We start from the raw sequence: 16,449 nt of genomic DNA, 5'->3' as shown, positions 1-16,449 counted from the left end.
GGCTTCTTGAGGAACGCAAGATGAAAAGTTTCAATTTGTCTAATCTTATCAATGTTTAAGTTCTATGTTACAAGCAATTGTTTATAAAATGAAAGTGCCCGAATGATTTAGTAAACATTTCAAGAATTACCTTCACCAGCTTAAGATAATGACATTGAGCAAAATGTTCAGAAATTAAACTGTACAACAAAGGAAGCTTCACCAACGTTGCCAACTGATTGAAAGTAATACAGCAAATTGCTCTTAACTCAGCTAAAATCAAGACATTAACCACAATCTGTTGTATGTGCAAACAGACAAATTAAATGATCATTGATTGCAGCTTGATCCTGCTAAATACTCACTTTGCTTCATAAGCTGCACAGCCAGAGTGGGACAGTTCGAACACATCAACGAGAACATCCGGACCACCATGATAAACATACCCGAGCTGAGAATTGGGGGAGTCACCACCAGAAGTTGCTGTATGTTAGTCAACAAATCACGTGATGCCACCTGCTGCAACAAGTTCTATTAATAAAAATAAAGATTAAGTTTCTCACAAACCTGATCTGGAGCACACAAAAATATGAAGATCAAACACTTTTACTGCCTAATGCCATAGCATTCCTTGCCATGGTAGAATGTCTACTTGTATAATCTTATGTGCAAGTGAAAGCACCTCAGCTGTTAGCAATTTATATTTTCCATACAGTCATCTTTCAATGATCATAATAAATGGAAATAAACTTTCTACAAAATGCAGCTCAAGTAAACTTTATAAATCAATATATGAACATGCTTTCCCTATTTTCAAGTCTCTGGAGTTTCCAATTTATTTGTCTACCTATGAAATCATGAAAATCTGTAAATAAACTTAAATCTGGAAATATCCAAACGTTGGATTCAAGCTCCAGCTGTTCTTCACATATTTTCAAGAATCATGTTCTGATGAAAGATCAGAATAATTAGGGTTCTGGTAGTATTTACCAAACAGGTAACAGAGGCCTGGACTAATGATATGAGACAGGAATTCATATCCAAAACAACAGCTGAAGAGATTAAATTCAACTAATTTAACAATAAACTAAACAAGTAAAATCAATAATGATAACCAAACTACACAGCTGCCATTACAGCTCATCTGGTTCACTAATGCCCTATGGGAAGGAAATCAAGACATTGATACCCAGCCTGGCCTACACACAACAATCTACAGCAATGAGGCGACAGCCTGGTGGTGTTATCACAAGACTGCTAATCCAGAGACTCAGGTAACATTCTGGGAAGGCAGGTTTGAATCTCGCCAAGGCAGATGGCGGAATTTGAATTCAACATATTAAAAAAAAAATCTGGAATTAAGAGTCAAATGATGAGCCAATATTGAAACCATTGCCAATTGTCAGAAAAACCCAAATGGTTCATTTATGTCTCTTTGGCAAGGAAACTGTCATCCTTACCTGGCTGTGACTCCAGACCCACAGCCGTATGGTTGGCTCTTAACAGTCCTCTGGGAAAAAAATGCTAGCCCAGTCAATGATACCCTCATCCCATGAATGAATAAACAAAGTCTCAAAAGTTCTCTGGCATGCCCAAACAAGTCATTCAGTGGTGTTCAAATAAGGTGGTTCACCGTCCTAAAGCACAATACATGCTGACCTTACCAGAGACGTTATGATCCATGAATAAACATACAAGTTAGATTAAGTTACAATCTAAAAAGAGAACAAGCAGCAACTTGGAAGGACAGCAGCAATGAGTAACATTTCCTAAGCAATCTGTGATATGACTACATTATGTGGAGTTGCCAGTGCTGGGCTGGGGTGCACAAGGTCAGAAGTCGCACGACACCAGGTTACAGTTCAACAGGTTTATGTGAAATCACAAGCTCTCGCAGCACTGCCCCTTGACCTGATCAAGGGGCAACACTTCAAAAACCTGTGATTTCAAATAAAGCTGTTGGATTATAACTGGGGTCTTGTGACTTCTGACCATGATTGTTTTATGTCTATTTGGCTCAGTTCTTCAATAATTCATGGTTGCAATTGTATAGTAACCACTCAGTCCAAAAGAAAATTCATCTACTATGAAATTACTGAAAAACAACCTGGTACAAAAACAAAAAGTAAAAAAAAAAAGTGCAGATTCTGGAAATCTAAACCAAAAACAGAAATTGCTGGCAAAACTCAGGTGTGGCAGTATCTGTGGGGGTGAAAGCAGAGTTATGTTTTAGGTCCAGTGACTCTTCATTAGAACAGCTCTGAAGAGGAGTCACTGGACTCAATGATAACTCTGTTTTGTTCACGCCGATTCTGCCAGACCTGCTGTGTTTCACAAGCAATTTCTGTTTGTTTCCGAAATGCTAGTTTGTCACTTTAAATCTTGTTTAATGATCAATTGGATTGAAGTGAACCACTGATGAACTTTGCTATAATTAATCACTTGCCCATGATGCATGGTCAAATATGCATAATAAAACTGAACATTCTTATGCCTTAAGCAAAAGATCCAAAAATATATGGCTCAAAATAAGACAGTTCAATGTATCTGATTAACTATGGTCATATGACTAATTTAGGAACACCGGAAAAGAGAGGCGTTGAGGGCAATTTTTTGCGATGGTTGCAAGGCAGATCATGATGGGCCAGAGCTCATTTCTGGATCAACTACAGTTCACTGCATGCTGAGTTCAACATGGACCAAAAGGGAGTGGTATCAAAATTTCATGACAAAATCAAAATAGAATTGAAATCAAAACAAAGTTAAAAAGGGCATTTGAGAAGATTAGAAAACAGGTTAAATGCAAGAGATGAAATTCAATTTCAATAAATCTAAATTAATAACTTTTGATCAAATTGTCAGGCAGTAATTTTTCTTTGACCAGAAACAGGCTGTGACAAAACGGAAAATTTGTAGGTTCATATAACGCAAAGTGATAAGGCTGTGGAACAAACTATAAAACTTAAAATTTAATTAAGTGGTACAGAATACAAAAAACAGACAATAATATGCCAAGTCTTCAGACTTCACAGTAAAAAATAATGTCTGCTGTTGGATAAGAGGACCAAATTAATGATTTGGAGACATGAGTTCAAAATCCATTACAGTATTTGGGGAGTTTAAACACAGATAATGAAATAAAAGCTGTTATGAAAACCCAAAGATCGCTAATGTCTCTTAGGGAAGGAAATCAGCCATCCTTACCGGATCTGGTCTGTATGTAACTCCAGACCCACAGCTATGTGACTGACTCTTAACTACTCTCTGAAATGGCCTAGAAAGTCACTCAGTTGTACTGAAGGTGGCTCATCACCACCTTCTCAAAGGCAAATAAGAATGGATATGAAATGCTGGCCTTGCCAATGACACCAATATCCTGTGAATGAATAAAAACATGTTCTAATTTAGAGGAAACCAGTTCAGTTTGACATTTATTTGCAATTTCCCCAACTGCCACACCAGTAATTTAGATCATGCACCTCTATGACAGGGATGATACAGTAACAAGATTGCCTACAAGTTAGAACACAGGCACAGCTTTAGAGCACTGAGTTTATCAAGAGTAGAATGTAGGAAACTAACTAGGAATGCGAGGTATAGTCAAGTCCACAGATAACATAGCCATGAAGGGGATTTCAGCAGCTGGGCTGAGACAGGGTCAAAACTGGACAATACTAGAAGTGGAATTAAGGGGTCTCATTAATGGTACAAACGAAGAGATCAGAAGCTCAGCTTGAGGGAGGATGTGACCAAAGATGAGAACAGAGTGGCCTAAATTTAGACCACTGCCAGGGAGAGGAATGGAGATTATAACTGGCAAACAAAGTGTGGACAAGGGATCAAATCTGCAACTTTGGTCTTCCTTTTACTGGAGAAAATTTCTGCTCATCCAGTGCTCAAAATCAGAGAAGTGAGATTGTGGAAAGGAAAGCAGCAGCAGAGACAGTTTATCACATCATCTCAATCTTAAAGATTAAAAATGATGACCTCCTCACAGTAGCACTGAACTTGTATCTTTCATAAGTCTCATTAAAGTCTGCTGTCAGCACCCCCTCTCAAAGAAAAAACCCTTAACCCACTCAATGCTGGAGGTAAGAATGGGTGGGGGTGTCACAATAAAAAAACAAGCCGAAGGCTAATCCTTGCATTTCACTATAATCTTGGAATGGAGGGTGAGGGAGGAACACAGTAAAGGTACCATTTATTTTACTGCACGTGAGGGTGGTAAAGAATGATAGTTTTGAAAGGTGAAAGGGGTAAAACGTGGTGAGTTGCTCAGAGGAATAGAAAATGCAAGAGTGGGAATCAGCACAAAGTACAATCCTGGGATAAGTGCACACAAAGTGGGCTGGCCCTGATTCTGCATGTGCTGAAAGATGAAGCCAGGCAGGGAGGGCTCAAAGAAAAGGTGTGATCAACATCAGCCATATTTCTGTGAACAACATAATATTGACACCACAATCCACAGAAAACATAAATGTCAAGGATCTCATTCATATCTGAGCAGATATTCTAAAAGGGGGAGACACTGGATCCACAGGGTCAACAATAGCAATGAATAGCTGGAAGGAACAGTTGGTAAGTCTTGTCTCCAGAAGACAAAAATGAGCAGGAATGTCAGAGTGTGGGATGAGGGCAATCAATGGTCGTTGCTTTTAAATAAGAGATGCCATTGCAAAATGGAATAAAGAAGAATACTGATTTTCAACAAAACTCCTACAGTTGCACAGCCAAAATTCTTAAGACATTATAGCATTAAAATATCGTAAAAAAACCACAATTTTCCTTCAATTCCCATCATATGGATCATTATTATCACGAAACCCAACTGATGGCTGGACAAAAATGCATTCCAAATGGCAGGGCTGTAAGATATTTAAAACTATGCACTGAAGTCCTCATAAAATACATTCAAATTATATGCCAGTTTCCCCAAATATTAAATCTAGAGCAGAGTCAACTCTGCATTACCAGAGATTGGCAGAAAGTTGTATATTCAAATTCCCACAAATCTGAATGAATTGTTTCTTGTCATTTAAGTACTTTGACTAAAACTGAAGCACCTACATCTCCAGAGTGGACAGAATTGTTGTCAAGATCACTTAATTGACGAAAGAAAAATTACACAATTGTTTTAAAAATAAAATTCAACTGACTTTTAGATAAACATGAACAGATTGTGGCTCATTAAGGTGCTCTTGGTGATCCAATCCAGCTCTTTCAAACAATGAAAGATTAGGTTATTCAATGATGCTGGTTTCACGATTCCATTTAATAACACAATATGTAATACAGGTGCTAAAACTAAGTTAGAAGTGAACATGAAATTGCTTTGCAAATCAAGCACATGCTACAATTCAATACAATTTTTCCCAACTAAAGCGGAAGAAAGTTTGACTTGTCAATTTCGCAATACTGCTTTCGAGCCCAATAAGCTAGGAATGCCCTCAGTAAAATGTCTCATAAATGTCTTACTTCTTCATGTTGGAAGTTATCCACCAGCCGAGCAAAACACAGACAAGTACTTTCGACAGATTTCTTGTCCTAACCAGAAACAAAAAGTTAGCTTTTAATTTCATGATACCAAGCCACAAGTTAATCATTTTCAGCTACAATCCTACAATTATTGGACAGGATTCAGCATCATTAATACATTAAAAGATTCTTTCTTCATGCATATCATTTTAGGGATGAGAGAGAATCAGACTTGGAGAAATAGCCAATTCAGTTCAATGAAAATCAGAGAAAACATTCCTTGCTCTTCTGCCTGTTCTCCTTCCTGATGACTTGCACCTGCATTGTTACCATTCTAGGATTCCTCGCAAAGAAAAGTCACGACTTTGCCAACATTTATTACAATTACTTTCTACTCAAATATATTAATATAACAGTCACTTAGGTTGAACACAAAACTATTTCAGTTATGCAGTAGATCGCAATCCAATGAATGAAATATGACAGCCAATGAAGTCTGTGACTATTCTGTTCTGGCACTGTCAGAGAGGGGTGACATGACTTATTCTGAAGTTTGCCCAACAGAAACCTTGGATGATTTAATTTCTAAAAATCAAGAGGACCACCAGATGAGTTTTACTGGAACGAATGAGCAAAGTACTCACACTTGAAAGCGATAGTAGCGGCTTGTATGCTAAAACTGACTTTGGAAACTCTCGATTGTTAACCAGGTTGTAAAGAGCTCTGCTTCAAACTGTCCATTTAATGTCAAGGTGAAGGAGTTGGACTCTCAAAAAGCACTAGTCAGAATTTATATGGCTCATGTGTTTCATGCTACTCAGACAGGTAGCCATTTACAGGTTTGCCTAAAAATAAATTTGTATGAAAGAGACAGTAGTTTGTCATGTGGTCAGTACAGAAGAATTCTGGCTTCAAGAGTTGCTACAATTAGAACTGGAAGGGAAGGGGTCTCTAGTCAAGGACATATATCCCACAGCTATCTTAGGATTTTGGGATATTTGTTAGAGTATGACTGCACTTGACCTTAAGTATTAAGTTTGTTTCTCTCTACAGATGCCACCTGATCTGGTGAGATTTTCCAACATTTGTTTTTAGAATTTAGACAGTACAGGTCAACCAGAGTCCAATAATTTTGAAAAGGTCAGAACATACATTGCGCCTAAAATTTATTCAAACTCTAAAGATTACTCTTCCAAATCCAGTTTGTTTTGCCACTTAAAGGAACAAAGGAAATTTACAGCCCAGGAACAGGCCCTTCGGCCCTCCAAGCCTGAGCCGATCCAAATGTACTGTCTAAATTTGTCGGTCAATTCCTAAGCATCTGTATTCCTCTGCTCCCCAACTACTCATGCATCTGTCCAGATGCATCTTAAATGAACCTACCGTGCCTGCCTCTACCACCTCTGCTGGCAATGTGTTCCAAACGCCCAAGTTGAATAATTATCAAAAAAAAATAAATTGACCTTCCAGACTCAGAAGCTATCCTAATAAAATCAAATATAAACAGCATTCACAAATCTCAAGGATAGGTATCAAAAAAATGGTTTCACTGGCTCTAAGGTTCTTGACATGGGTTACATACTTGGCAGCAACCAGAATCCACAATTGCCAGATTTGTCAAGGCTGGCCACAATGAAGATACTGGCCTTGCCTGATATTTTAGAAAATGAACAGCAGATCAGAAATTCTGGGAACCAAAGTACCCATTCATTCAATTTTTAAAAAAGGTACAGGAAAATACCTAAATACTTGATCTTGTTTTAACTGACATTTAGGAAAATTAAACAAACAATAACAGTAATTTTGCAGACTCAAACCAAGTTGACCAATCAGGAATGTGCAGCAAAGAGCAAATGAAATTTTTGATATGGTGATCAGAATTCTCTAACTCATGCTGTTTTAAACAAAACATAAATCCATTGTAACGTAAATTTTGGGGTAGAGGGTTAATTGAGCTGCCTTCCCATTATAAACTTGTCACATTCAGCTAGTCTTCCTGAAGACAACATTATATCATTGCAGAGTGTGGCTCTAGTTTTCTGGCTGCAGAAGTTAAAATAGTCAATAAAGGTCCTTAATCTAAAGTACACCGGAAGGGTTAGGCTGATGTGGTACTAGTTGCGGCAGGTTCACTACAGAAGCAACAAAGTCAAAGCCAAACAATAAATACAGCTATTTGAACTCTACCATAACCCATGTTCTAGACATTCACATTTTCACACTTCAATATAAATTGTGAAAAATATTCAGAACTAACAGATATGACCAGACATCAATGCAAAATTTGCCTTCAGTACCTGATGGGTCAGCCTCTGAGTTAACAAGGGCAAAGAATCAGCAACAAAGTGAAATTCATCAGGAGTAATACTTTGGCAGCAATTTGCTGCTATTGCCAGGGCATTTCGCTGGGCATTGATGCTGAAGAACTCCAGGTAGAGCAAGCAGTCAGCCAATCCTCCCTTAAAAAGTTAAGGAAAGAAATTATTAGCATCACATTGGAGGAGAAAAGGGAAGATTATAAGCAAGGCCTATAAATACATGCAATCATTTTTATCAAGATAATTTTCTATACAAATATCCAAAATAAAATTCAAACCTTTGTTTCTTGAATAACGTTTAAAAGGTTAAAAGCAACAACTTTGCAAAGTATAAGATTGAACCTTTTGAAGTAAAGAAAGCAGTAGATAACACTAGATTCAGCACAGCCACATGTGTTATTTCAAAATCTACACCCTCAGATTATCTGTGTCAAAAAGTGTGGCACTGGAAAAGCATAGCAAATCAGGCAACATCCAGGGAAGAGACGTTTTGGGCGCAAGTCCTTTAGCCCTAAGGACTTATGCCCGAAATGTTGATTATCCTGTTTCTCTGATGCTGCCTGACCTGTGCTTTCCCAGCATCACATTTTTCAACTGATCTCCAGCAGTCCTCACTTTCTCCCACCCTCTATTATCTGCCTCATTGCACTGTTCAGTGCAATCTAATCAATGCAAAATTCCTTTGCCGTTTATTTTCCAACCTTGGTTTTCCCTACCTTCCATTTCTAACTTTGCTTCTTGCCCTTTTGAATCCATGCTCATGATCGCATTTCCCTGCCAAACATTGCTAAAATTTCCACAACACCAGAAAATGCCTACACCACAATATTGGTTTCAGTCTTGTTGAAATGTAACCTGATCAAGCTTGGGTTGGGTCCAAGCTTCAAAAGAATTGATCCAGATTTCCCAGAATACTGAAGCCTTCCCTCCTACACGAGCTCTCCAGGCACACATTCACCTGTGCTATCTTCTAGCCCTGTGGCACTGCAAAGAGATCCAGAAAAGGCTCAGCATTTTTGCTCTCTTCATTTGAAGTTTCCTTTAACTACTCAGTATACTTTATAAGGCACTGCAACTAAAAAAACCCAAAAGTATATATAAGGAGAGAAGATAAAAGAAAGTCCTGGCTATGATTCATAACTCAGATAGCCATTAAGTAGGAGAATACTTCTGTCAATGAAGGAGAGGATTCCATATGGGATTCCTGAAGAAGGGCTTATGCCCGAAACGTCGATTCTCCTGTTCCCTGGATGCTGCCTGACCTGCTGCGCTTTTCCAGCAACACATTTCCAGCAGAGGATTCCATATTCCTACTTTAGAACCTTAGAGACAAAAAACTGCAGATGCTGGAATCCAAGGTAGACAGGCAGGAGGCTGGAAGAACACAGCAAGCCAGTCCTGAAGAACGGTTACACCCGACATGTTGACTTCTCCACCTGCTGATGCTGCCTGGCTCGCTGCATTGTTCCAGCCTCTTGCTTGTCGTCTTTACAGTCTGATCTACCTGTACTGCTACCTTAAGGAACTTCTTCAATTTATCATCATAGCTGAAGATTTTCAAACCTGGAATGAGTCAGCGAGACTTGCAGGCATACTAACTATTTGGTACAAATCCTATGTGGCTTGGTGTGCCCTGCTCATAGGTGTGACATTAACACACACATACATAGGACTTGAAGTTTTGGATGTGCAAAGGATACTGTCAAATTAGATTTTCAGAAGAGTTTTCTTTCTGAGGGGCACAAGTGGAGGATTTCATGCAAGTTAGCAAAGATGCAAAGGCTTTAGAGAGGGTATCGAAAGAAAAACCACAAGATCCAAGGGGGGCTTCAGTTTTGTCAAGAGATTGAGGAAAATAATTTGGACTCTCATACTGGAGCAAGAAGGTTGAGGAGAAATTTGAGAGATTCAAAAACAAAGGGGTTGGCACAGAAGAGATAGAAGAACCTGTTACAACTCACTGAAGAATCAAAATCCAATGGATTAAATTTAAGTTATGGACAACAGCAATGTGAAATGAGGAAAGCTCTTTGTAAAAAGAGCAAGTATTTAGCATCTGGAATGCACTGCCAAAACATAACAGAGGAAGACTACATCATGGCATTCATGAGAGCTGGATTATCTGAAAAGGAAAGAACGTACAGGTGGAGTAAATTAGATGGAACTAAGTGAATTGTTCCTTCAGAGACCCTGCCTAAAAAAAACAGACTGGCTGGCCGCCTCCTGTGCTAGAATCATTGTAACCAGTTGGACAGGTGAAGCTGGTCGCTTACATTTGTATCCTGAGCTGCACTACAACAATCATAGGATAAAGGAGATGGCTAACATTTGAATTTTCAAGGACTGGAAACATTATTCTTCATCCCCAAACTGATAGAAATCTAAGGTCATACTTACAGCTTGTAAAATGGCTTTGCTATGCCTCCGTGATAACATTTCCAGAGCAGTCAAAGCTTGCTCAGCCACGTCGATGCACTGAATGACTTGTAGCTAGAAACAAAAGTGGAATTAACATGTATACAAAAAGGTCAATACCGTAGACATTAGTTCTAAACCCAAAGTACAAAATTAGGGTAAGGGATACAACCACATTTGTATGTGTCTTTTAAAAAAAAAAAATCACTCCCCACAACCACTACAAACATACAAACCAAACACAGGAGGTTCCCAGAGTTAAAAATGTTTTCCACACCAGAGTATGTTTGCAAGTCCATTTGTACACAAGTTAGAATACAACACTGTACTGCATAAAATACCCAAAGCTAAGTACAAGTTAACATTCACATGTTGGATTCTTAAAATTGACAGTAATATGGGATCTCATTTGTGAACATGAACGCTTATAAATCAGACACTCAAGTTGGGTCTCTTGTAAATCATACGACCAAGAACATTAGTCAAATATTTATACACTGATCCCAGCACATGTTCTTCAATTTTTTTTATTGCAAGCTGCAAACTTAAATGAGGACTTTACTGTAGTATAAGTACATTCCTCTTCGCTTAAAATATTAGACACCCATCCAGAGTTTCAGAAAATTGTACTCGAATAAAATAGGACTTCGACTGCAATTATGGAAGGAGACACCGTCTATATCAGCGATTAAGGTCAATAATGGGGAAAAATTGAAGGTGATGGTTGGGTAACCAATGGAGATTTGACATCAGGGCTTCATCTTTAAAAACCAGTTAGTTCAGTCAAAGATAAAACTTCAAGTTTTCAAATAACATATATAACCACATCTATAAAAAAAACTGGATCTTTCCACTAACACAGTGGATAATTCTGAAATATATTAGACAGCTGGGAACTAAAAGCAGTCAATCGAAAGTTAAATAAAGCAATTATACCATACGCTGATGTGCTAAATTTTCAAAACTTCCTCAAATGTTAATAACTAAACACAACAGGCATTTATGCTGCATATTTATAGCATCCTAGGGGACTTCAATGGAATTGATTCCTGAAGAAGGGCCTGTGCCCGAAACGTCGAATCTCCTGTTCCCTGGATGCTGCCTGACCTGCTGTGCTGTTCCAGCAGACCTCACTTTCTCCCCGACTTCAATGGAATGTTGAGTATTCCACGCTGAGCATTAAGGGAGATTTTAAGACAGGCGATTAAGTCACCGAGAAGACAATTTTTTTTGGGGGGTGTGGGGGAAGACGGTAATGAAAGTTTACAAAGCAGAGCAATCTGTGAGGAGACACAGTAGCCAATGGGCAGCTGAACAAAGTCAAAGTCACCCAGTATAGGTGGTAGAAGCTTGCTCATAGACAGTACTATTTTAGAAGTGAAGACGACAATAACCTTGGTTTTCGTTAAGAGAAAGGTCAGGTAATTAATAATCATTATTAGGTATGACAATGTCTAACCTCACATGGGAAAACTATTACAGTGATGAGGGCTCAAATGTTAGACCATAAGATAGGAGAAGTAGGCCACTCAGCCCAACATCTGCTCCAAAATGAAATCCTGGCTGATCTGATAATCTTTAACTCTGCTTTTTTCTGAGTTTTGCCCATAACCCTTCATTCCCATACTGATTAAAAAATCTGTACTCCACAGATTTACTATATTGAGGGAAGGCATTCCTCATCTGTCTTAAATATACAACCCCTTATTCAGAGTTTATGCCCTTGGGTTCTATTGGGCCCTCGCAAGGGAAACAACATTTCCACATCTACCCTGTAAAGTCTCCTAAGAATCTTGAATGTTTCAAGAAGGTCATCTCTCAATGTTCTGTATTCCAACAAGTACAAGCCCAATCTACTCCTCATATGACAGCTCCTGTTCCTCCTCCACTCTGTCCTGCTGCCTCCAGCAACCCCTGAACAAGCACACCAAGATTGCGGTGTTCCTCTGAGCTTCCTAATGTCCTGCCATTCAGTGAGTGCTCCCTTGTTCCTTCTTCTGAAGTGCACCAATGCATACTCATCAGGGTTAAATTCTATCTGCCATGATGCACCCAACCAAATAATCCATCTATATCCTCCTGCAACCTTCCTTCTCACTGACAAATAACCCAGCTAATCCTCATGTTAACCTCAAACTTGATCATCCTCACATTCCCACATTCTCAGCTGTGTACACACACACACACGTAACACAAAGCCTATCACCCGGTCTCCTACCACATGCCAATTTATACTGGACCCCATGTGTTTGAACTTCTAGATTATTCCCCCTATTTGATCTTGACAATGATTTTGCTGAAATCCATATAAACTACATCAACTGCACTACCCTTATCAACACCACCCGGAAAATTTCAATCAAATTTGTTATGACTAACCTCCCTCTGACAAAGCCATGACAACTATTCCTGATCAAATTTTGAGTGGCAATTAATGGTCTTCTTCAGAGTTTGCTCTAATAGTTTTCCTACCACTGATGTGAGACTCAGCAGTCTGTAATTTGCAGACTTATCTCTGCCACCCTTCTTCAAAACGTGGATCATATTAGGTGTCAAGTTAATCAAGCAACAGCCTGATAGTCATACACTGAATTATACCTTGCACACAATATCCAGACACCATCATCTCTAGGACAGAACAGACCCAGAGGTGGTGTCTTAGTTATGTACATAGTGAAGACCGAACTGTCCAAGGAATTCTCAACATTGACCCCGGACACCACAATATCTTACTGCATCAGGTCAAATATGGGGTCAAATATGGGCAACAAAACCTCCTGCTAATTCCCATGTATCAATCGCCCTCAGGTAATTGAATCAATGTTAAAATAATATGGAGAAAGTATGGCAACAGCACAGAATGTACTTTGGGTGGGGGACTTCAATATCCAGCAATACTACTGTGAAATCGTTTTAGTTCATATTATTGCCAGAAACCAGCCAGATAGTTCAGAAATTGAGTGTTAGACTCTCATTTCTGATTCTTGCTCTTGTCTAAACCTGTTGGGAAGTGGAATTCCTACAGTGTGGAAACAGGCCCTTCAGGCCAGTGAATCCACACCAACCCTCCAAAAAGCAACGCACCCAGACCCACTCCGCTAACACTCTACATTTCCCCCTGACTAGCTACACATCCCTGAACACTATGGGCAATTTAGCATGGCCAATCCACCCTAACCTGCACATCTTTGTCTGTGGGAGGAAACCGGAACACCCAGAGGAAACCCAGACAGACATGGGGAGAATGTGCCAACTCCACACAGTTGCCAGAAGATGGAATTGAACCTGGGTCTCTGGTACTGTGAGGTAGCAGTGCTAACCACCGAGCCGAAGGATTTCCTTTGGCAAGGTTGAAACATTTCTGGAGATCCGAAATGTTGAGTGGAAACAAATGTCAGCTGAAGGTTACTTCAGAGCTCTACCTTTTTGGAAGTGGGGAGGACAGAGTAGCTTAAATGTCCAACACTCTGCCTGAGCAGAAACAGAATCCATGCAATCAGTTTTCGCAGAGTCGAAGAGAAAGAGCAAGTATTTCAATACAGATGCCACAGCTGTCTTAATAACTATGCTCAGCACTGTGAAGGGAATAAAGAACTACATAATTTTGTTTAAATAAGTGCTGTTTAAACACATTTTCACAACTTATGCTTCCTGTTGAGAATCAGATATTCACTTTTAGTATGAACTACAAACATAAATAAAACCAGCATGTATCCATATTATGCTTTTAACATCACAAAAGTCCCCAGTGACATCTCACAGAAGCACTTTCAAATAAAGATTTCACACCAAGCCACAAAATGTGAAACTTGGGCAGATGATCAAAAGTTCATTTAGAGGTGGGAGAGAAAGCACGCTTTCAGGGGCTTCATAGTTTGGGCCCTTGTATCTAAAAGCAAAATGATTAAAGTCATCAAGAGTTTAGAATTAGAGCATGGATATCTGAAGGCTGTGGTCGTGCAGATTAGAGTTAAGGAGGGGAAAGGCCTTGGAGGGATCTGAAAATCTAAGCATTGTTCAATGAAGAGCAGATATAGATCCGCAAACACAATGGATCAATTTAACAGTTTTGCTGGCCTCAGATTTATGCAGAGGAGCAGGAGACTATCTGGAAAAACATTAGCATTACAAAGATTAGGGACAACAAAATATATAGGTGAAGTTGTTAACAATAGACAAGTTAAGACAATGCCAGTACAGCAAAGTAATGGAATGATAACAAGGTCTCATTGACAGCTGAAATGTACTTGAAAATTCATCTTATAGTAGCTGTGACATCAGGTTTGCAAAGAAACTGATGTAGTCTCAAAGGTGGCAGCTGCAAGGACTGAAAGCAACAGCCAATTGGAGGCAAGTTCAGATTAGGGTCATCCAGTACTACATGGGTGGACAAGCAGTCTGCAACTTGGAGGTTGTGGAAATGTTGAGGGGGAAGACGGTGCAGAGATAGAGCTGAGTGTTAACAATGTACATTCGGAATTTGAATGCATTTTTACAGTGAGGTCCAGGTAAGTGACTGTCAGTGAATTCAAAGTTTGCCACGTTCAAAGTATTCTCACCTTTTCCAGGAAGACTGGAATGGCATCAACCACCACAGCCGACGACCTAGGTAGAGCTTCCATCATGTAAGTCAAAGCTCTGCAAGCATGGTTCATCTGTCATATTAGAAATAAACAGAACAATTCAGTAAATTACAACCTCCTCAAGATACATTTTAAAGAGTACTTCAGTAGGAAATACTTACAATGTCAAAGTTGTGCTCCATCTGTAACAAAGTTATCTATAAAGTAATAAGGAAACTCATTAATGAAAACAGTTGATGTGCATATTGCAATAGTCAAGAACAGAGATTAGAAATTCTATTGTACATATTTTGAAACAGGTCAAGGCAATTAGTTGTCAAACAAGGTTAACAGTCACATTTCTGTCCAAATGTAATAATTAAAATCAGAAAAAATCAAGCAAATCATTGTCAGTTGCATAATACAACATAACCTCTACCTTTACATTCTACATCTTAATCATGTTTGACACAAAGCATAATTCTATTGGATGATTTCACCGAGAATTGTGAAGCCAGTCCTTTCTATTCTTAAACACGAATATGAAATCAACATGGTGGCTGGTTAGGAAATTACTTTGGAATGGTTACAATTATTTAGTCTTCAAAACATATCTAACATCAAAATGTGAATTTAACTAAAAAAATCCTTATGAAGTTTCAACTGGGTTTGTTAATATAACAAACAATTTAGGTTGGAAGATTCAGGTGATAGCAGTTATTTGATGTCTGGATACATAAAATTTCTGTTGTGCTCTCGAGACACAGCGGTAGTGTCGCTACCTCTGAGCCAAGAGGCCCCAGTTCAAGTCCCTCCTGCTCCAGAGGTGCATTACAGTACATGAACAGATTGATGATAAAATATGGGGGCAGCCAAAGTTTTAGATTAGATTGCCTACAGTGTGGAAACAGGCCATTCGTCCCAATAAGTCCACACCGACCCTCCAAAGAGAACCCACCCAATCCTATTTCCCTCTGTACCTAACACTGTGGACAATTTAGCACAGCCAATTCACCTGACCTGCACATCTTTGGACTGTGGGAGAAAACCGGAGCACCCAGAGGAAACCCACAAAGACACGGGGAGAATGTGCAAAACTCCACACAGACAGTCCCCCGAGGCTAGAAGCGAACCTGGGATCCTGGTGTTGTGAGGCAGCAGTGCTAACCACTGAGCCACCATGCCACCCCCAGTTAATGGACTCTGTGCATAGTGTTTGTGTATTACTTTCTGTTTAACCAAACTCGTTCCAATCTATTAACGGGGACACCATTTATACTGTTGTACATGTGGACTAAACCCTTCGGTCACAGATGGAACTGAAATTCCAGTTTTGTATTTTTGAAAAGTATAATTTCATTTGCCACTTTATGATAGAACTATAACTTGTATCTATGCAAACTTTCAAGTAACTTCAAAAAATTTCAGTTAATAAAGAAGCTTGGTCAGAGTATGAATATGAATTTCATTATCAGTTATAAACTAATAGACAATTTTGTACGCATAATGCTTTGGTTTGAAACTAAAGTTAATCCACCCAAACTTTTCATTGCAGATTCTGTCTTTTCATGTTGACTCTTCTTTACAATATTATTCTTTTTCCACATTGTGAGGCTACCCATATTTGTTGCAAAGACTATCCTTATTTTTCCAGCAACTTACCAAAATGTATTTCGTTATGAGGCTAAGTTGCTGAAATT

General features: G+C 39.0%; 1 protein-coding gene across 9 annotated transcripts in view; it reads right to left on the bottom strand.

Moving 5' to 3' along the window:
• Nucleotides 1-16,449, bottom strand: part of trip12 (thyroid hormone receptor interactor 12) — a 216,345-nt gene that overhangs the window by 95,346 nt on the left and 104,550 nt on the right. For all 9 annotated transcript variants that reach the window (XM_043702803.2, XM_043702804.2, XM_043702806.2 and 6 more), the window contains 6 exons: nt 14,932-14,967; nt 14,747-14,842; nt 10,170-10,262; nt 7,752-7,913; nt 5,455-5,523; nt 345-510 (listed from right to left, as the gene is read on the bottom strand). In XM_043702803.2, coding sequence (XP_043558738.2) covers nt 345-510; nt 5,455-5,523; nt 7,752-7,913; nt 10,170-10,262; nt 14,747-14,842; nt 14,932-14,967 — 622 coding nt within the window. The remainder of the gene's footprint in view (nt 1-344; nt 511-5,454; nt 5,524-7,751; nt 7,914-10,169; nt 10,263-14,746; nt 14,843-14,931; nt 14,968-16,449) is intronic.

The sequence above is a fragment of the Chiloscyllium plagiosum genome, unplaced genomic scaffold (genome assembly GCF_037043375.1).
Source record: "Chiloscyllium plagiosum isolate Xiang-an unplaced genomic scaffold, Cpla_swu_hap1 HiC_scaffold_13, whole genome shotgun sequence".
NCBI classification, from domain to species: domain Eukaryota; kingdom Metazoa; phylum Chordata; class Chondrichthyes; order Orectolobiformes; family Hemiscylliidae; genus Chiloscyllium; species Chiloscyllium plagiosum.
The sequence above is the reverse complement of the archived record's forward strand: the minus strand, read 5'-3'. Positions and strand labels throughout refer to the sequence as shown.